General features: G+C 37.9%; 1 protein-coding gene across 1 annotated transcript in view; it reads right to left on the bottom strand.

Annotated features, from left to right (window-relative positions):
* Positions 1-939: 939 nt before the first annotated feature.
* Positions 940-21867, bottom strand: part of LOC149283354 (heparan sulfate 2-O-sulfotransferase 1) — a 62781-nt gene continuing 41853 nt past the window's right edge. The window contains exons 2-7 of the mRNA XM_089497730.1: positions 19186-19424; positions 10563-10648; positions 10033-10171; positions 6553-6650; positions 2503-2660; positions 940-1166 (exon numbers count right to left, since the gene is read on the bottom strand). Of these exons, the coding sequence (XP_089353856.1) occupies positions 940-1166; positions 2503-2660; positions 6553-6650; positions 10033-10171; positions 10563-10648; positions 19186-19424 (947 nt within the window). The remainder of the gene's footprint in view (positions 1167-2502; positions 2661-6552; positions 6651-10032; positions 10172-10562; positions 10649-19185; positions 19425-21867) is intronic.

The raw sequence follows: 21867 nt of genomic DNA, 5'->3' as shown, positions 1-21867 counted from the left end.
AATTATGGAAAACAGCCCTGGGGTTTGCATACTTTAAGCATTATCTGTTCAGAGGTGAGATGCACATTTACATGTTTCCAAATTCTTTTTTTTTTTTGTATTTTATTATTTTATTGGCAATACTGTTTTCAACCTTTTGGACCAAATACGTAAAACATGTGCATTATTTACAGCTTTTTATTCAGTTTTGTAAATGCTAATATTTAAAACACATTACAAAGCACTTTAGTAAAAAATATTCTACAGGTAAAAGTATGGAAATAGTAAACCGCATTACCACAGCTAACCAAGTGGATTTGCATTGAATTGATAACCATTGCAATATACAGAGATTAGGTATAAACTGATGAATTAAAGAAAACATATCAGTTTCAAAGTCTTTGATGTAGTCGAGTGTTTTCCTCTCCTCTCAATGTATGCGAACAGATCAAACAGAATATTATTGCGTTCTTGCTAGTCTTCCTGTACTGTACAATATGATTTCTAACCGTGTTTGGATGGCAAACGTTTTAGTTGCAGGTGCAGTATAGCATTTCCAATATATGCAGTGGGTGAACAGCACATAATCAAGAACCATTACAATTGGAAACTAGACACAAATTAAACGCAAACGTTGATAGAGGAGACATATTCTGAATGAAACTTAAAAAAAACAAGTTTGGCTTTGTCTGTACATTGTATGTTTAGGACTGTCCAGTGTCTTTTACATAAAGTTTACATTTTTGAACGCTGTTCGATCATGTGGCCGCAATTTTACATCATCTGAAGGTCACGTTTTCTTAGTGGCCGGTATTCACCACGGCTCATTTGGTAACTACTGTAGCGAGTAATCAATGAACCGTCTCCTCAAGGACATAATTACCAACAGAGTCTGTAGGCCTGAAATTAAGTCTTACGAACAATGGTGTAGTTCATTAAACTAACTGCATTAAACTGCCCTTAGTTTGACTTTGGGTAGATTTTTTCATAGAAAAAGTTTTGCGATAGGATATACAGTTCCCCATCCTTTTCTCGCACTGCGTGTGCCCGAACAAACTGGAACTGTTCTAGAGCAAATTCGTAGAACTCGTTCTCCATCTTCCATATGTCAGATTGCTGAAGCTTTGCAGTAGTTTCCTTAGAAGGGGCTTTCTTCTCGGTCGTTTTCCTTAGATGGGATTTCTTCCCTATATACACAAACAGCACGAAAACAAGAGAAAACGTTAAAAAGATTCATTTCACTTTTTGCAAGCTATGTAAACTGAAAAGCAAAAGGAGATTCTATTGGTAAATATTTAAATGAAGGTGGGACATGTCAATCCATCGGAAAGTTACAAGAGAACAAAACTTCCAAGGACTTCCTTGGCGGAGCTCTGCTTCTTAACCCCTTAATGACAAAATGCATCGTTTTCAATTGGTTTAGGGACCGCCCATTGTCCTTAAGGGGTTAAGAAATGTGTAGGGCTAGTTTGGCGAGGCAAATATATAACCACACAGGGCTGGACTTATCCCTAACAGGCATGGGGTAGGTAGAACCACATTAGGGCCAAACACCACTCTCATCACCTAAAGGCAGAAGGCTAGAGATCAACTGGGATATTTGGAATCAATTGGCTTTCATCAAAGGGGAAGAGTAACTTAATGGAGAGGGAGAGAGCACACTTGGTGGGTTTATTAAGTACAGCGAATTATAGAATACAAGCTTTAGGAAAGTAACAGCAGATTATGTGAAAGAGGACATAATGACATTCGAGCAATATTGATTTGTAATCATACCTAAAATTGGAGGAACATCTCTTGCTTTGAATTCCTTACTGTCAAAATCTAAAAGCCCTTAAGGCAATTTTCTGCTTAAAGCATTGAACACCTGCTGGGAATTGAATGGGAAGCCTGTGTATCTCAAAGGCCTGAATAAACCCAGTTTAGGGCAGACAGCAATAGACTAGAATAATATGCATTTGTAAGTGCTCATTAAACTGGAGAAAATATGCAAATAGCACTTAAACAGGCAGACAGAACTCAATCTATGCTATGAAATATAACAGAATAGATAATTGCCAGTATCATTAGTTATTTTGTATGTTACAATAACTTGGGAGGGGGATATTCCAGTCCTCTCTACAAATTCTACTTGAGTTTCGATCTCAATGCTAAGAAGAGTGCACTGGATGTTCTACTAAAAGAGTTTCTTTGTTTAGTGAAAAAAGCATATTTGGTGCTAAAATCATCTATGAGATGGAAATTCGTACCTTCTGTTGCAGAATTTTATGGGATTTAGCTGAAATATGGGCCACATTTCTAATCTCTCAAAGGTAGAATAAACCTTTTCAAAAGGTACCATTCATAGCACAATACAACTAAACAAGGAATAACAGTGTGAGCTCCTATTCAAGATGAACATAGTTGGGAATTGACACTATGAGGACAAGGACAATAACAAAGTTAAAGAATAGAAAGTCAACATTTATATACTATAACAGGTTAACACACACAAGTAAAATAGAAAAAAATAAATTCAAATACCTGAACGGTATAGCTCTGTAGCACCTCTAAAGAAACGGGGAAAGGATGCTTCCAATAACATAATAAAATCTTCAAGTTCTTCAGTGACTCCCACTAAAAAGTATTCATTAATCAGGTTGTATTTGGCTTGATCCAAAGCCCATCTGCTCCCCACATTCCTGAAATGACAGTTTTATTATGATCACCTTTAGATTTAATAGGCTTCTAAGCAATCCATTTAACATAAAGACGTTAAGACGAAGAGACTAAAGGTACAACGAAAACACCCCTTATTATTCATTATATATCAGTTCTGCTACTATGGGAACTATCATGCCAACATGAGAACAAAAAACAATCAGCAGCAATATCATTTTTATTCAAGTCTTCAATTATTGGATTTGTTGTGTTGTTCTACAATATACTCGAGTATACATAAAAATGGCCATAATTTGAATATTTCATTTACATTTTTATGTGATACAAGTAAGAGTTTCTGGAACTGCTGAGTTGGTAAAATAACAGCATACTAATAAAAGGTACTTGTTTAAACTGTTTCTGGAAAACATAAGACATTCTGGTCCCTTTTGGGTTCATTAAATCTTCTAATGATCACAGCTTCCAGCTGTAAGACAAAGTAAATACAATTTTTGCAGAGAGATTAGGACTCCTAAAGCCACTGTAAACTTCAGTCTTTGCAAATTATATTATAAGCAATGCTACTAGAGTAGCAACAGGAGGTCTATGAAACCTCAACATTAGATTTTAGGTGGGATAGGCCAAAATAATTCCATTCCTATTGGCTCTACAGGTAAATAATTTTACAAATGTGGCTTATTAATAAGCGACAAGAGGTCCATGAAATCTATGAAAGATAGGTTGCACATCTGGGACAGGCAATTCCAAGCAATATAGCTGTGGTACAGCATTATGGGACATGAGTTTTACAGCTCAGAGGGGGCAAGTGGTTTTTGAGTTACTTTGTTTTCTTTTCTAGAAGAACGTCAGCATACCCAATTAGATGTAAACGAATAATGATGTTGTTTGCCTTACTATGGAATTGGGGACAACAGAGTCATACTTACAGGAACAGCCTGGTCCCCAAAGTAGTATTTTTATTTTATTTATTTTTATCCTGGATGCCGACATAGACGAATATCAAGTGGACAAAAGACGTATAGAACGATTTTCAGATTCAGATGGAAGGTGTAGGAAACTTTAGGCATGAATTCAGGTAGAAGACAACAACAACATCACTTGATCGGCAAAGACCCTAAGATAGGGCTTGCAATTCGTTGCCTCATTTGGCCGTAGAAAGAGCTATCAGCAGAGCAGTAGAGGAATCGTGTAGACACTTCCTCCAGATGTTCTAGATGTCAATTGCAAAAGGACTAGATTCAAATCCTTCGATACCCGCACATTTTTCTCTTAGGGTGCACTATGCCAACTGCTTTCAGTGAATGTAATGCTAGCTGTTCACTAAGAAAATAACAGAGCTGCTACATGAACCTTCAGAGTAGCTGGAGAAAGACCTTCTCCAAACCCAACAGTAAAGGATAGATAATGTAGCTTCCCCGAGGAAGGATCGATATTCTGTTGAAGAATTACGCTCTGGGGTACTCAAGCCTTCGGGTTTGAATGGCTTTCAGCTGTGATACATGATGTTTGGCCCAAGTGCCAATCTACCTGATCAAAGCTTCCAGCCAAATACGTTGTAGTTGGAAGTCTTGATATGACAAACCGATCTGGAGGAAAACCTGTGAGCTCTACGGAAAAAACATCCAGATCCTATCCGTCCAAAGTAAGCCGAGAAGAAGCCTCAGCAAACGAAAATGTGGGAGAGGAAAAAAAAATGCCAAACCTCACCAACAGTGGGGCCAGCAAACCATGTGTACGCATTTCAACCCTAAAGGACATGTACTCGCACAGAGGGACTAACTGTTGGAATGCCCAAAGCCATAAGTACCCACTACTGGATGTCCGAAATGACCCCCCTGAGGATGTAGCCTTACTAGAAGCTTGGTCCTCCCACGGACCCACCCAGGGCTATAGGCAGAGGCTCCCCAACTACCTGACTGAACACAGTCAGGAAGAAAGGGCTCCATAGGGAGCTTAGAGAAAATAAACTGGAAAGATAGCTCACCTACCCAGGAAAAAAATCACTATGCGATTGGCTGCCGCTGCTCCTACTTATTTCTATGTGAGCTCTACTAAGCATGTACAAGACGTATACTAAGGTATTCTTCTTGCTTTCAGTAGAGGGAGGAATTAAATGAAACAGAAGTCTAATTTTCTATCTCCAGTAACTGCAGAACGTAAGCAAGGATCTGCACACAAAGAGTCCATACAAATCTGAAGGATTCGTTTTTGGAGACTATATTCGGAAATCTGTTTATATACAAGTGTCATGTTTGTGAACATAGAACTTTCATATACATGTTGCCAAAGTGATAATGTTATAATGTTAAAGGAATAGGTTATATTGGCAAATGTGGGTATGATAAATCGTAGATGTTAAAATAGGAGGTACCTCAATATCAAAAGGGAACAAAAAAATCACGTGCCAACAGTAAACTTTTATAAGCCACAGCTTCCCGGAATTTCTCTAGCTCTGTTTGCACTAATGTAATTAGTGATGAGTGATAAGTTAAATATAATATGTTGACAGCCAAAGAAAATTACCATCTGATATAATTTATTAGACTTCTAATAAATCCTATTTTTAATAATGTGCCTTTCTTGGGCTTTTCTTTTAGATTTAACGTTTAAATAGTCTGGTCGATGTATAACAACCACAACAATGTAGTTATTAATTCAATCTCTGGATACAAAGCTGGCTTTGCATGGGGGACTAAATTCTTTCCACTTATTGGAAGCCTAATGAGCACTTGATCTTCTCATAAATATTTAATGACTTTTTAACACTTTGACTCAATATCCCGCTGTCTGTTTACAGTGAGTTTCAGCTAATTAGTAAATTCCCAGCTCTCCAAAAAGATTTGATTCTATACAGTCTTGTGCTGATTAACTAAAGTGCTACATTCACCCATCTAGGGAAGGAGAGGGGTACGTCATATTTTTTTATTTATGAAGTATCTGACTTGGTCCTTTTATTCCTTTTTAGTGATCACTACTACATTAAACTGAGCTCAGTGTATAAATAACTAAAGGGAACAAATTGCATAGATTTTAGCAAAAATAAAGTAACAATTACTTATTAATTATTGATTATTTTACACCTTTGTTATGTTCACTAAGCTGTCAATTAAAAGGTAAAACTATAACTTTAACAAATGTTACTGTAATTTCTTTTAAAGAAAATACCCCAAAACATATCATCTAATTGTTTTTCCTGTTCATAAGTTATCTTTCCTTTCCCACCCTTACAAAGGCTGCCTCGGGGCAATAACTTAAAGGGGAATAATAATTAAGCAGACCCTGAGAAGAGGAAGTTAAAACGGCTGCTCCCCTCGTACACACATAAACCGGGGTTTATTAATGAACCTAGAATTCTTATTTTAAGCCGCACATACCATTACCATAGGTTTAATTAGTCTACAGTACTATAAAATGTGGAATTCAGGAAAAAAAGTGACAGATGCATAGAAAGGAAAATTAACAAAAATTAAGCATTTTTTGCACCTAATCCAGAAAACTGTTTAAAAGTAGACAATGTAGAAGCGATTTCTGTCGCCACACGCTGACTTAAATGATGTGTGGTCATTTCTTGAATATAATTTTTTTCATATATTTACCTGATTAAAAGGTAAAACTAGCATGCAATCTGTAAGGAGAGATACTTTTCTGGCGTTATGATCTCCTTACACTAATCTGAGCAATTGAAGCAGTGAACAGGGCATGTAGAAACGAACATATGATTTTCAATGAGATGTATAAAAATAAACAGTTTGGAAAATGTGAAAATAAAATAAGGAAAATTAGCTGTCGGATTGTTACAAAATTCAGCAGATCTCTCCCTGTAATTCTCCAGTACAAATGCAAAACTTGTTAAGTACAGATTATAGAGATAAGACACTTAATTAACAAGGTAAACCAGCTTTATCTTCCTACCAGCATTCTGAGCTGTGGCCACAGAAGAACGGAATCTGAAGCCAAAGTTTCTCTGGAGCGCAGTCAGAGCCTCCAGCTGCTACACATTCATCAAAGGTCTGGAAGAAAGATAAAGATGTACTGTGAGATATTAATTCCAACCCGATATATCACATATCTTAACCGCTTTGCTCAAGCAGGGTCTTGGCAACACAGCGCAGAGCAACGAGATTCTTTATTATTAATGCAATTTCAACATGAATGTTAATTTTGCTTTCAAACCACAAAGTCTGAAATTGTTACCGAGGAATCAGCCTTCGGTTAATCCCGCCGTCTCGAAGCAAAATCCAAAAGCATATTCATTACAATTTTCTGGATGCAACACGAGAAAGTACCATCTGTTCAACAGTAATTCTTACCCCAAACAGCTTCACTTTTTTTTTTTTTTCGATTATACACCAACATATTAAAACTTTGATTATGTATTAAGATTTGTAGTCTCGCATTGTATTCTCTTGACATTCTGCACTGTAGGCATTCACAAACAGCAGGGACCACGGTTTTTTTTTTAACTTTATTTTCTTAAATGTACGCGGGAGTCCATTTGGAATGCATTTTATTGCACAAAATTGGTGCAGGGAGAAACAGGACATGAGATTTATACAAAAAAATAAATAAATAAATAAAGCACCCCTTTACATGGCCAAAATTACTGTAATTCTGTTCAATACTGGAGAGTAGCTGCAACCAACTGCACAGATGCCACTGCTTTCTCTATAGAGCATATACAGGAAGTGTTCTTTAGTATGCTTCCTGCTTATACTTCCTGGTTTCAGGATGAGGAGACACAAGACTTTTTGTATTCCAATAACTAAAGAATGCCTTCATCTATTTGCATGCTGTAAAATGTATTTTAAATGTACTGAAATATGCATTAAAATGTAGAACACATTCTAAGGGATAGTAAACATACGTATCATACTAGCATCTGTTTTATACATTTAGGTTTCTCTAGCGGGCATATTATTGGAAATGGGCATGGGGGAAATGTGTGGTGCCTAAATATGTAAGAGTTCGGAGTCAAATGGGGTTATGTAAGAAGAGAAGAGTTTGTAAAAAGTGATAGAAGTGGAGCTATCAGCAGGAAAATGTAACTCAACTTTTAGCTCTGTGCAACAGAAATGAATAATCAGATAGTGAAGTTCCACAGCCAAACATCGGTAAGAAGTATGGTTATAGTTGAGATTATGTTACTGTGGCTGTCAGGAAGGGGAATCAGGGCATACAGGAAGCCTCTATCAAATATATAGAAAAAAATAATTTATATATATATTAAATATGCTAAAGCCCCTTTTAGTATATAAAACGGCAGAGAAAATATATCTTTATCTGCACAATTAAAGATCGGTCATGCATTATGTTTTCATCTTACAATTTATAATATAATAAATGTATACAATTCAAATCTTAGGGTTTCTAACAGCACCCAACACACTGCACAGCTTTAACGCTCCTCTATTTCCATTACTCTTCTCCATCAGGATGTAATATACACATAGCTATTCATACATTCTTTCCTTCTGCAGACTCAGAATATATTTAGTATGCAGTAAGAACTTTTGTGATTGAAGAAGTGTCTAGGGAGAACATGTTGATGTCACAGCGCAAGACAAAATAGAACTTAAAAATGACATATCAACAGCTATAGACAAACTGTAGAACAGTGTGTTTCCATAAAAAAATGTAAACAAATATAGATTTATACTTGACTAAGGCTTGGTCTCAGACATAAAATACCAGTAAGACATATTTTGAGGAAGAGGACAAACTGCAGGAGCCAAGTAGCCATAGATGTTGCCCAATATATAGTGGCATGAAACAGTAAATGAACCTTTTGGGGAAAAAAAATACCTGGTTTTCTGAATTAACTGTTCATAAAATGTGATCTAATCTACATCTAAGTCAGAAGAATAGAAAAAACACAATGTGCTTTAGCTAATAACACACAGGCAATGATAACCTTTTAACACTTTATTGAACATACCCATTAAAACGGTAGCTGCAGACCAGACCTGCACAATGTTCAGGAGGGATTTTAGACCATTCTTCTTTACAGAACCGCCTAAGCTCAGCCATATTATCAGGATGTCTTGTGTGAACGGCTCTCTCGAGGTCATTCCACAGCATCTCTAATGGGTTAAGGTTTGGGCTCTGTCTGGGCCACTCAAAAAAGTGGATTTTTATTTTTTAAAACCATTCTGTTGTATTTTTACTTTGATGTGTAGGATCATTGTCCTGCTGCATTAAACAACTTCTACTGAGCTTCAGCCGGTGGACAACCACCCTGACATTACCTTGATAAACTTGGGAATTCATTGCCCCCTCGGTGATTGCAAGTTGTCCAGGCCCTGAACTCATGATGCTCACACCACTGTACTTTAAAATCGGGATGATGATGTCATGTGGGTATGTATGATTTTCCCCAAAGAACTCAACCTTGGTTTCATCAGTCCACAAAACATTTTCCTAGTAGCATTGCAGAGTGTCAAGGTGCTCAAACTTCAGATGAACAGCGATGTTAAATTGGAGAGAAAGGCTTTCCATGTGGTGTCCTGCCAGGGACTCCATGCTTGTTCAATGTTTCACATATGGTAGACTCATTGACAGAGATGTTAACCAGTTCCAATGATTCCTTCAAGCCTTTAGCTGTTACTCTAGGGTTCTTTGTTTACTCCAGTGAGCAGTCTATGTTGTGCCTTTGGTGTCATCTTGGCTGGGCACCCACTCCTAGGAAGAGTGGTCAAAGAACTAAAGTGTCTTCATTTATAAACAATTTGTCTAACTGTGCACAGATGAATATGTAAACTCTTTGACATTACTTTGTAACCCTTTTCAGCTTTATCCAAATCAGCAATTCTTGATTGTAGGCCTTCTGATCTTCTGAGGTGGTTCACATCAGCAGATGCTTCATCTTGAAGTGATTAGCCTAGGGGTTTATATTACTTATTCCAACCCACAATGTGAATGTTTGACTGATGTATTCAACATGGACAAGAACAATTCAATAAGTTGTGTGTTATTAGTTTAAACAGATTGTATCTGTTCATTAGTGTAACTTAGATACATATTTTAAGACAAATGAATGCTGGTAATAGAAAAGGGTTTACTTGCCATTGTATTTTTATTTACCAGACGTGGATGTAACCCTTTCTCGGCTCTTAATATAATTTAGATACAGAATGGGTGTATATACATAACTTTGTGATTTCTTGTGTCTTTCAAAAGCAACAGGGTGATAGATAGTACTCGGTATAGCAGATTTATTTTGCTCAATGATTATGGGATGTAGAGCCAGAACAATTTTACAGAACTCACATGACAAGGATTTGTTTATTTAGCTCAGGTCACAGATACAGATTTTTAGGTACCTTGCTTAAGTTAACGAGTTGAATAAGTTCAAGACCCTGCGTGTTAAACCATGCAACATTTATAGTTCTGTACCTTTTTATCTCCCTGTTTTCTCCTCCGTAGTCCTGGTCTGTAATCATCACCAAATCGCAAGAAATAGTAGTAGGAAACAAGTCTCTCGATAGGATCTCGAATAACGTTGATATAAATGGGTTTCTTTTTCACTCCAAATCTGAAATGCACAATGGGACAGAATGATCAACAATCCCAAAACATTACCCCTTTCATGCTTTCATGTCTCAGGGAATTGTAGTATAGTTAGCTAACATTTACATGAAGAACAGTGAATCTAGCTGCGTTGAAGAATAAAGTGTAACAAAAAATGTAACCTTCCTCAACCCCTTTTTGCCAATTATAATCACAAGCTCACTAGGGGGCACTATAGCACTTTAATAAGAACTTTTTTCCCTTTTTTTTTTTGCTGAGGTTCAAGATTAAACTGCAATGCATTGTAACCCCCGAAGTAACAAAAGATTAGCTTACGCATGCATTTCTGCAAGTCTCAGATGTGCAGAAATCTAACATGCTATTAAAAAAACAAGAAAAAAAACCAAAACACCTACTTTGCAAAGTCCAAATATGAGATATGTCCATGATAGAAACCAGGTTTCATCTCTCTCCACGAGCTTACATTCTTCACAAACCGCATCTAGAAAAATTAATTACATTTCAATTTAGGGATTAAAAAATTTAAAGAATAAGAGGCTCGTAGGTGGTCACTTTTCCTGCTTAAGGTGTTCACTTGTAAGGAACTACAGAACATTTATCCAAACAAGATTCAATACGGAATAGAATAACGCACAAATGTGTTTTGCGTCATTGTAAGGAACTGAATAAAACAGTAATTATGTACATATGTATCATACATAGAAAAGAAATACTGAAATGACATAATTTTCGAGTCCTTCCTGAGGTGGATACAGAGTATGAGCATGGACTTCACTAGACTTCTGAAGGTGTTCTATGGTATCTGGCACCAAGATGTTAGCAGAAGATCCTCCATGGATGCATCCTGGTGCCAGGTGTTCTTCTGGTAAGCGGCGCACCCAGCATTACACATTATACAAAAGAAAACGTGATTCATCAGACCAGCCCACCTTCTTCATTGCTCCGTGGTCCAGTTCTTATGCTCACGTGCCCATCGCAGGGGATTTCAGCAGTAGACAGGGGTCAGGATGGGTACCCTGACTGGTCTGTGGCTACGCACCCCCATACACAACAAACTGCGATGCACTGTGTGTTCTGACACCTTTCTATCAGAGCCAGCATAAGCCTTTTCAGCAAATTGAGCTACAATAGCTTGTCTGATGGGTGACCACAAGGGACAGACTTTGCCCTCCATCAGCACGCAGGTTAAATTGTCCTGTTAATGACATTTGTCATTAAATGAGGAGAAATGTTCAAATAGGTCATAACCTTGCTTACATTTAGGATTTATTTAGAAAGCACGCTGCTAAGTGGAGAAAACAAAACTAATACTACTATGAACACATGTTAAGACATCCTGGAACAGATGGAGAAGAAGGCCTTGCTCTTACAATCTATTTTTACTGCATCAACTAGTACTTTTAGCTGAACATCATAGGCTTGGTTTGTTTGTTCACAATGATTATTTATGTAACCACGTTCTTTATTTTGTATAGTTAAGTTGCGGGAGCCTTAATAATTAGGAGCGAGAGCTTTCAGTTGGGGGAAGCCAGCTCATTCTTGAAGGAACCCAGATTAGCAGAGTTTCATATCACACGTCAACTACTTCGGTTTTCAGGCGTCCTATCTGTGAAAATTGTTGATTTCTGTTTGATAATGATTTACAGTCCGATTTTAGAAATGCGGTTTACAAAAGGGTTGGGTAAAAAAGTGAAATAGGACGAGATGTTTTTTCAGAGAACGCAAAAGCAGATGCTTAGAAGTCTTGTTTTATGTGATTAAACCTTGAGGGGAAAGAATTGTATCTGGTGAAAGTTCAAGTGACATGAAAAGAATGAGTGAAAGTTCATTGATATGCATAACTGTTAAAAAAATAAAATTAAGACTAACCTTAAGGAGCATCTGCAGCACAATGCCTCCTTCAATGCCATGTTTTTGCGGTGATTGAACTGGTCAATAAGTGGTGGGAAGGGGCTCTCTTAGAAATCTATGGGAGCACTGTATGTGTATAGGGGTGGGGGTGAGTGTTGCCAAGGAAAATTAATATGGGGCAATTCTGCAGAATCCTCCATATTTTGCAGGGATAACTATAATCTGCTAAAGTGCATTTAAATGAAAGAGCAACTTTACATTTAAAAACTCCTTAATTTGCAGTCCGAACAACACAGATCTTAGCTTTCATAAAATAATAACGTCCTCAACATTGTTTTTCTTTAACAAAATGACTGAGGTTAAGATCTTGTTATGACTTTCACTGTAAGAAGGGCGTTACAATCATATCAGACCAAACTGCTGCAAATAATAAAAGTATTAGACTCTGCCACTTCTGCTGGAGACTGTTCTTCTCATCTACCATCCTCTCAGTAGAGACTACACTTAGAGTAACACTTCCTCACATTACCTATAATTTTCTGACACTCTAGTTTATGCAATTACCCATTTATCTAGCACTTCACCTAATATATAACCCTCTTGTACTTTACTGAACCCATTACCATATTCGTGCGTGGAAAACCAAATGGTCAAACGAGAGCCATCTTTGTGTATGGAAAACCAAATGGTGAATCCACAGCCATCTTTGTGCGTGGAAAACCCAAATGGTGAGTCCACAGCCACCTTTTTGCGCGGAAAACCCAATGGTGAATCCACAGCCACCTTTGTGCGCAGAAAACCCAATGGTCAAACCACAGCCATCTTTGTGCGCGGAAAACCCAATGGTCAATCCACAGCCATCTTTGTGCGCGGAAAACCCAATGGTCAATCCACAGCCACCTTTGTGCGCAGAAAACCCAATGGTCAAACCACAGCCATCTTTGTGCGCGGAAAACCCAATGGTCAATCCACAGCCATCTTTGTGCGCGGAAAACCCAATGGTCAATCCACAGCCATCTTTGTGCGTGGAAAACCCAATGGTCAATTAAATAGGCATCTGAATCTTGTGTCCTGTCTTTTATATTGTCCACGTTTACTTAAACACTGGGGGAATATTGACTAAACATACATACATGTGTACAATGTGGGTTATTAGAGTGTGGTACACAATGTGATATGTACTAAGCTCATAAATATCAGGTTACAATAATCAAAACATGCTCTACACACACACACATATATATAACACCCACTAATATTTAATGAGGCAGTTATTATGGTACTTCTCCTTTAAGGTAAACTTAGGAAAAATGGAAAAGATACACAAGACATTAAAATTAGAACTTTTAAAACATATATATTTTTATTTTCCCCAATTATCTCTCTTCTAATGGAATTTTATCATGCAAAAAACACTCATTGAAAATCGGCAGGAGCTTATACTGTGAAGTCTGAATGTCTGCAGGGAGTCCATTTAGCTAAAAAGGTTGAGAGAAATAATTTGCTAGCGAACATTTCCTGTCTTACTGTTAAAAGGTGCTTAATTTTAAATATTTTACACCAAAGTCTTATTAGCATAGCAATGCCATGTCTAAAGGAACCGAACCGGTACCAGGTAACTGATTTTAAACGACCACAAGGGAACGTTTGTATTTGGGGAGTTTAATGGTGGGGAGAGCACTAAGAAGAAAAGTTAGGTGACATTGTACTTTATATTAACTATTTATTCTCTTGGAATGGAAATTACGTTACTATAAAAATGAATTGAAAGAATGGGTGGTAACGTAAGAGTTTAATGAGAAGGTGCTGTGTATGTTGTGTTTTTCAAAATGTATTTATCACAAATTGCAGGTAGGTAGACATATTAAAGTCCCCATTTTTACTTCTATTTGAGGTCCAAATTTACACAAATAATTGAAAGCACTTTCAGAGTAGCTTCCAAATTGGCTGGTAAATACAAAGGCAGATTAGAATCCAATCTAACAAGCATATGCAATACCAGTATATGGTTAATTATAGAATGGGCTCTAAATTCATATTTTTAGTTACGATTCTGTATTTGGTTTTAGGTTACATAGTTACATAGTTATATAGGCTGAAAAAAGACATGCGTCCATCAAGTTCAGCCTTTCCTATATCTGTTAATTTGTTGCTGTTGATCCAAAACAAGGCAAACCCCCCCCCCAGTTTCGCTCTTTCCAATTTTGCACTAACCAGGGAAAAAAATTCCTTCTTGACCCCAAAATGGCCCCAAAAGGCCTTCAAGTACACCTTACACCTTCAAGTCTAGCTCTTGTGAGCTCTGAATGTTTGGATCGGCGCATCCTATGCTGGTTTTATAGGGCGCCTAGAACTGTCATCTCCAATGCGGTTGATCGCAGCCAGACAGCAAAACCCGGGCATTTCTAGAACACTTTGTCTTTACTATCCCATCGTTTTGTAAAAATAACAGAGGAAAACATACCGGCCTGAAATATGGGAATAACGATCAGTAAATATGGTTTGGATGCTGGTCATGCATTGGCTTTATGATAAGTGCATCTAGGAAAGGAGAGGCTTATACTTTTTTTGTGTGAGAGTTTGTCTTACAGGCAAAGCTGAAAACCAAATGCTTTGGATTGATCAGGAGAGCCTTGAGTGAGGCATTTAACTTAGGAATTTAAACAAAGTACAGGTGTTTGTGTCAAAGGGAACAGGAGGCCATTACCGAAAAACACGAGGGTCATAACAAAGTTATCCTGAATCTAAGACAAGAACAAAAGCTAATAACGGTCTGAGTTTTCACATTGGGAAAAATGAACAGATTGATGGGCTGTATCTGTCGCTGAATTGTATGTTTCTATGTCTTAATAAGTATAAAGTACTTCTGTAGAAACCAGATCGGTGACACATGTAATAGCCAAGTTAATAACGTTTAACGGGACGCACACTCTCCATAAAAGCTATCCCTGTGGCCAGTAATAAAAAGAATCATGGTTGTTGATATGCTATTGGTAACCAGAACAGCATTTGCAGAGTATATCAAAGGATTTTTAGAGCAGAAGTTGCTGTTTTTACATGAAGTGGGGAAAAAAAAAAAGGATTTTACATGAATTTGCTTTACCCACTTAGTGACATTCTGCATTACACCAAATATAAATGAATTGTGCTGCGCTGGGGTAGACATTTGCATATAGTGCTGTGCGGTGTGCAGCCCAATCATTTAAAGTCATTTGTTTGCAATTTCTCCATAGGATCTGTAGATTACTTTTATGCTTTATGTTCCCAACAGTTCTGAGTTTGGGACTCATTTTTAACGCATAAGCAGTAATTTTGGATTAGTAGACAAAAGGACACACCGGTAAAACCACTTATGTGGACAAAAAAACGCAGTGTTACTATGTTTTTATGCACTTTAGTTAATTATTATTAGTTATTAATTTGGACTAGACATATCATTCCCGGAGGAGGTTAATTCTAGACATCTGTGAATAAAGTGAAAGACATTTAGGTAATCTGGCTGTACTCTACACCACTCCCTTTAACTGTCTGTCGAAAACCATCATAGTATGTAGTATGGCAGATAACATAAAGCCAGGAATAAAGGGCACCTCATCCAACGTGGTTCCACTGCCTGGCGAAAGCAGAAAAAAATCCAGAGACCCGGGGAAGCGACACTCCACCAGTAGACTCCGAGTCAAACCGGCAGAATTCCAAAGTATGCTGATGACATCAGATGCGGTGTTACAAATGACATCACATACACATCTCATAAAAGAACTCAATGTCTGAGACCACAAGTTAAAAGGCTTTTTGTGACAGCTTTTGTTTAATGCAGCCTCCTGATCTGCAATTAAAATTGACTGCCTAAATTGAACAGACACTATGCTAAAGGTCACTTTCTTTTCTGCAAATAGAGTTGTTGGATTATGGACCAGTAATCTGTAAAATAAAAAAAACAACACAGCACCCCAAGAGGCTACTGAACATAAACAAGACGGAAAATTGGTAGCAAGCCCATAAGGTTCTTTATAGTCATCATATGGTATAAGCTTCGTGTAAGAAAGCTGTTCCACACCATGACTGTCATAGCAAATTAGGAACGACACTCAGCATGAACCCCCGTAAAGAGTAATAGTTGGAAATAATAAACCTTGCAGAACAATGGCTGAGCAGCCTAGTAACGTAAATTAAAACAAATGACTTATTTTGCTTGGCTTCACTTTTGGGACGAATATTCAAACAAAATAAAAGAATAGGAAAGCAGGCGACGGGCAGAAAGGGGAGCGCAGGATGCTGCTTGTGAAAGGAACCCGCAGAATCGTCTAATACATCATTAAGTCTCAAAACTGGTGTGTAAGGCAAATTTGTCTTCGAAAACACAATTTAGCATTTAATAACAAATCTTTATTTGTTGTGGGAGGGAAGCGGAAAATGTAAGAGCAATTTCACGCTACTCGCAATGTCTTTTATTAAAGACATTATTAAAAACGGGTACAAACTGTGAATATGGTAATGTAAAAAGCTTTTACCGCGGTAACAAAGAAAATTCTCTAACCCTTGTTTTAGTTTGTTGTGTTTTATGTTCCACTTTCGTGCAATAAATTTATGCATTCTTGGAGATTGTTTTAACATTTTCATAGCTTGATCTTAAGTTTTACAAACCTTGTCAAGGAAAATGGGGACGGATGAGAGAAAGTTGGGGGCATTAGAGAGGGCTAGCTGATGAATGGTAAGGGGCAGGAGGCAGCGGATGGTATAAACTAGGAAACTGGCAGAGAAGACATGGGGACATAGTGACAGTAGAAAGCAGGGGAGAGTCAAAGAAGGTGGAGAAGGGGAAAGAGTTAAGCAGGAAAGAAAGTGGAGAGAGGGAGAGAGAGTGGAGAGAGGTAAGCAGGGAAAAGAGAGAAGGGGATGGAAGAGGGGTTACAGTGGAAAGCATTGGAGGGAAGAGGAAGAACAGAAAGAGGGTGAGAGGAAAATGGAAGGAGAGGTGGGAGAAAAGAGACGAAAGGTATAAACAATGGTAAAGGCAGAAGATGAAAAAATGAGAGAGGGAGACGATAGAACATAACAGGGAAGTAAGGGGGTAGAGAGAGAGAGAGAGAGAGAGAGAGAGAGAGAGAGAGAGAGAGAGAGAGAGAGAAACACAAAAGTACAAGAGGGAAAGAGCAAATTAAGTAAAGACCATGCCTCTGTTGGCTAACTGAAGTATAATTGATTGCAAGCTTTTCAAAACTATCTAGGTCTCTTCTTCAGGTATACAGTCACAAACACAACGATTGTGAATCGAGATTACATTTGTGTAGGCCTGTTTTAAGGGTGTCAAATTTTAGGATGAGTTTGTATTCACAAATATTCCTTTCTCTCTGTGTCTAAAGAGGGTGAGCCTCAGATCTTGGATATCGTGTCCATTTTGGCAGAAGCTCATCCTACAGGCGTGTCATTTTTCTCTTCACATTATGTCTATATGAATGAATCCGTCTTTTTAAGGTCTGGCCCATTCCACCTACTTATATTCCTGAATCAAGGCAGCAAACACACATTGAGATATACCACATTGGATGACTTGCATGTGAAAGCGTCATTGATTTCATGGTATAGGCCTGTATGCGGTATTGGTACCACATCTGTGGTGTATGCGTACGCAGGTTTTTCGTATAAGGGGGATGTGCCATTCATTGTTGGTCTAATTAGCATGGATGTGTAAATGGGGGCAAAGGTTGCACAAGCAGGACACTTGGGGGCAAATGTGGCAAGTCCTATGCATCCAGACAGAGGTCCTATGAGATTTGCAACCTGTGATCTATGTCTGCAATTTAGGGTTTCCAAGCATTATTTATTTGATCTATACCTGCAAGGCTGGGTTTGTGTGTCATTAATTGCTCTATACTTGAAATGCAATGTTTTGTGTGTTAATTATTAATACCTGCAAATACAGGGTTTGTATGTATTAGCCATTGGATCTACACCTGCAATGCTGTGTTTCCATGTGTCTTTATTTTATCTATACCTGAACTACATGAAGGAGGAAGAGAGAGGTTAGGTATAGTGAAGGTGGGGACAAAGGACTCTGGGGGTGATGACGGGGGAGGGGGCACCACAGGGGTCCAAACAATATTAAAGGCGGCCCTGCTGCTTTAAACAAACAATCTATCCATAAAACACAGCCATATCTACAGTAACATTTTTAAATTAAACATTTCTAGCCATCATTTATTATGTGATATCATGTGGTCATTTAACTTCTTTAAATCTAATATATGCCAGGGTGTATATTAATTGAATCTCATTGGAAATTAAACAAGTAGGCAGATGATAAACTTACATATAACAAAAATGATAAATGGTATCATCCAACTGTGAGACTGTTGCCCAGCATGGTTCCCACTTGCTTCTAACCCTTAAGCATCTGACATCATTGATGTATTGCAAATGTCTTTGTCGCATAAAACCGTGACAGCTCTATTCATTTGAAAATAACAACATTGCATATTTTGGCATAACAATTGAGCACATATTCATACATCACCGGGATATCGCAGAATCTGCTGCGCAAGCACTAACACCTCTGGGTTCTAAACACTAAGTGTAGGTAACAATTAATAGCACTTGGCTTTCAGCCAACAACATGTGCAAAGTCAATTAACACTTCTATCTTGTATTTTTCTTTTTTTTTTAGTTCAAATACCCACCATTTAATAATTATGTGGCATAGATAACATTTTCGGTGCAGAACCAGGATTAGAATTTTAACCACACAAGTAGCATAGGCAAGGAGTTTTTGTAAACAGAACAAAACCAAGACTTTACTATTAAGGTTTTTTTGTTTTGTTTTGTTTTTTTTTAATTTGGCTTTGGCCACATGGTAGACTCTTAATCAGCTCTGTTATTTTTGACATCCTGATGAAGTCCTATCTATTACTAAAGATTGAAATATTGCCCCCCATTTTCATAGATTTACGTAAATATCTGTCTGCCTTATTTTTTTTTCGGGTTTTCTTTTTCTGAAATTGAAAAGATGTGAAGATCCGTATGCTCCATGGACAGGATGCGAAAGCCCCTTTTATATGTTTGGTCATTCAATTCAATGTATATTTTAATATATGTATATACATATATGTATGTATGTTGGTCCTGGCACAGAAATGGTTAAAAATAACCGTTATCCGCTCTCTCCCTTACCTGATCCTGAAGAGACATTACTGGGTTATTCTTGGTTGTGTTAATGTGCAGCACATGAAACTTGTTTTTAGCACAGAGGTCGTAGGCAATGTTTGTAAAGGATGTGCTGGCGGTCTTGGGTACTCTGTTATAAATAATCAAAATGTCATCATCATCATCCAGCGGGGTGTCCGGTCTGTAGCCATCCAGTGAGTGGCGCTGCTCTATTTCTCGAACTTCGTGCCGAGCAATAGCCCTTTCTGCAAGAGAGAGGATTATGGGTCATTATCAGCCAATACATTTATGAAAGAGTGAAAGTCTAATATTTAATCTGGATGAAATACGTACATTGTACAAGAGACTGCAATCAATCAGAAGTAGCCATAGTTATTAAACAAAGTATAGTAATATATGTTAGACCCTAATATTTATGTGAATGGATGTTTTTCAACACACACTATAAACCATTAGGCCTTCCCTCGCCCCAAACTTCATCTTCACACCCAGGAACTCTCAGGGTTAAACCCTGCTTTCCTGGGTAGTTTTCTTCTTTCTCTGGGCTGGAAGCCGAGTTTGGCCACATCTACTCCGTGCCCATGTCCTGCCTACTCCCGACCAACTAAGGGCAATCATGGAGCCACTGCCCCGGAAGAGGGTGAGCTCTGGGTAGCCTACCCTGAGAAGGTCCAATGTGTGGTCATATTGACCGCAAACTGTGAAAAATCATCAGAACCTGCTCTGTAAGCTTGAGAACAAGCAATGTCTAACGATTAGGAGGCCTTCATTTGTAAACAGGTCAACTGAGCAAATCCCTGGTTTACGAATGAAGGCCGCAAAAGTCTGATCGTTACACGTCACTGGCTCTCAAGCTTAGAGAGCGGGCTGTGCACAATGTCACAAACTACTTCTCGTAAGGCCTTGGACCCAGAGGTATTAAATGCTAATCCAAAACATTTGTATTGAATGGTTACTGGTAATGGTTACCGTCTTGCACATGCTAGTTTAAGAGTTTTCGTTTCTGGCACAGCTAGGATTGGATTATGCAGATGTCTGTTGTAACATCTATTTGTGCCATAAAATCATCATGGCGTCGTCTCTAACGGCTTGGTCGCGCCATTTTATGAAAGAATTCCTGTGTAATGGGAAATATTGAAAGCATAAAGTGTCAGATGTTGAGGTTGCAGGAATATGTAAACAGCATATTGAACTTTATAAACCTCCTGTTCAGAAAGTACGTTGTGACATTTTACTCAGTAATTTGTAACCCACAGGAGAGCAGACGGATTTGTTATGTACAGCTTGGCGGCCAATTAGGAACCCTTTTGGTATACATATTATTTTCGTTACGTGATGTAGCCCTAAAGTTATTGGCAGCACTGAAACTTAACAGACAAAAATGTGTTAAAACCGATTCTACGCAGACATGTAAAAACACCGGCATGCCTCTTATCCAAACACTTTTTTTTTTTTTTTAAAGTTGTTTTTGGAGAGAAATTGAGGCTAAAAGTGGTTTGGGGAAACAAAAAAAAGGAATATAAAATATTGGGGGGGTTTTTTTTGGGGGGGGGTCCTAAAACAGTGCTAAAACGTTTAATCACAGCAAGATACACACTTTATACGTTTATGTAGCCGGATGCAGTAAGAGCCACAATAAGTTATGGAGCAATAAACACTATTTATTTAATTGGAGAGGTACCATTTATAATGCAAGAAGCACAGGAGTTAAACAATGTTTAGAAGAAAAAAAAAAAAAGAAGTAGAAGAGGGTTGGATACGTTTAGTAGTGTTCATAACTTCAGGGGGAAAAAAAAACAAAAACAAAAAAAATTCAGCACATGCTATATATGACATTTTGGGTAGTTATCCTCCCCCATCCTTACAAAGACCTGAACCAATCACCACCACTCAGCAACTTAACAATAGGGCTGGGAGTATATGGTCTATATTGTTAAATATTCACAAATAATCGTGCAGATCCTGGAAACAGGACGTGGACATGGCGGCTCTCATCAGATCCACATAATAATCACTCAACTCTGCTCAGCTCCAGCCTCTCGGCAGCATATGGAAAGGAAAAAGCGGCTCCAGTCGATGAAGCCCTAAAAAGTAATTCGAACGGCATATTTCGGTTTTTATAAAAAGTTATAAAATACACTTTTTTGTTTGGAAAAACAAGGGTGAGGATTACATTGAACAGATGCTAATAGATGCCAAGTAGTCATTAAATGAAAACCGTAGCCCTGATTAAAATGTATATGGAGCTTCTTCCCACCCTAATGCCTCTTTATAACGCGATTGTTCATTAATTTCATAGAAACCGTACCAAAGATAAAAACTGCAGCACCGCCAGGTCTGTGTCGCGCTAATTAGCAGTCTCCTGGTGCTGAAAGGTTACGGCATAAAGCAGGACTTTAATAAGAACATTATTACCATCCAGCCTTGTCCTGAATATCTGCTTACACACCAGTAAAAAATGAGCCAATGCCACTTCAAGGGATATGCGAAACAAATTAGCAGTTATGGCTGTTGGGACACCATTAATAAACAAATCAAAGTGTTAAAACAATAGAAGTAACAAATCGTGTTAAAATCTGCTGCCATGAAACTAATATCCATTTTAAGAATCCAGAACATTCATGAGTATTGAGTTTGAATAATTAAAGATATTGTTTTGAACACAACCCTACTTCTTACGTCAATTGA

This window comes from Sceloporus occidentalis, unplaced genomic scaffold, assembly GCF_023333645.1.
Source record: "Sceloporus occidentalis isolate IW3139 unplaced genomic scaffold, rSceOcc1.0.p SCAF_106, whole genome shotgun sequence".
NCBI classification, from domain to species: Eukaryota; Metazoa; Chordata; class Lepidosauria; order Squamata; family Phrynosomatidae; genus Sceloporus; species Sceloporus occidentalis.
This window is presented reverse-complemented; position numbering and strand designations above follow the sequence as displayed.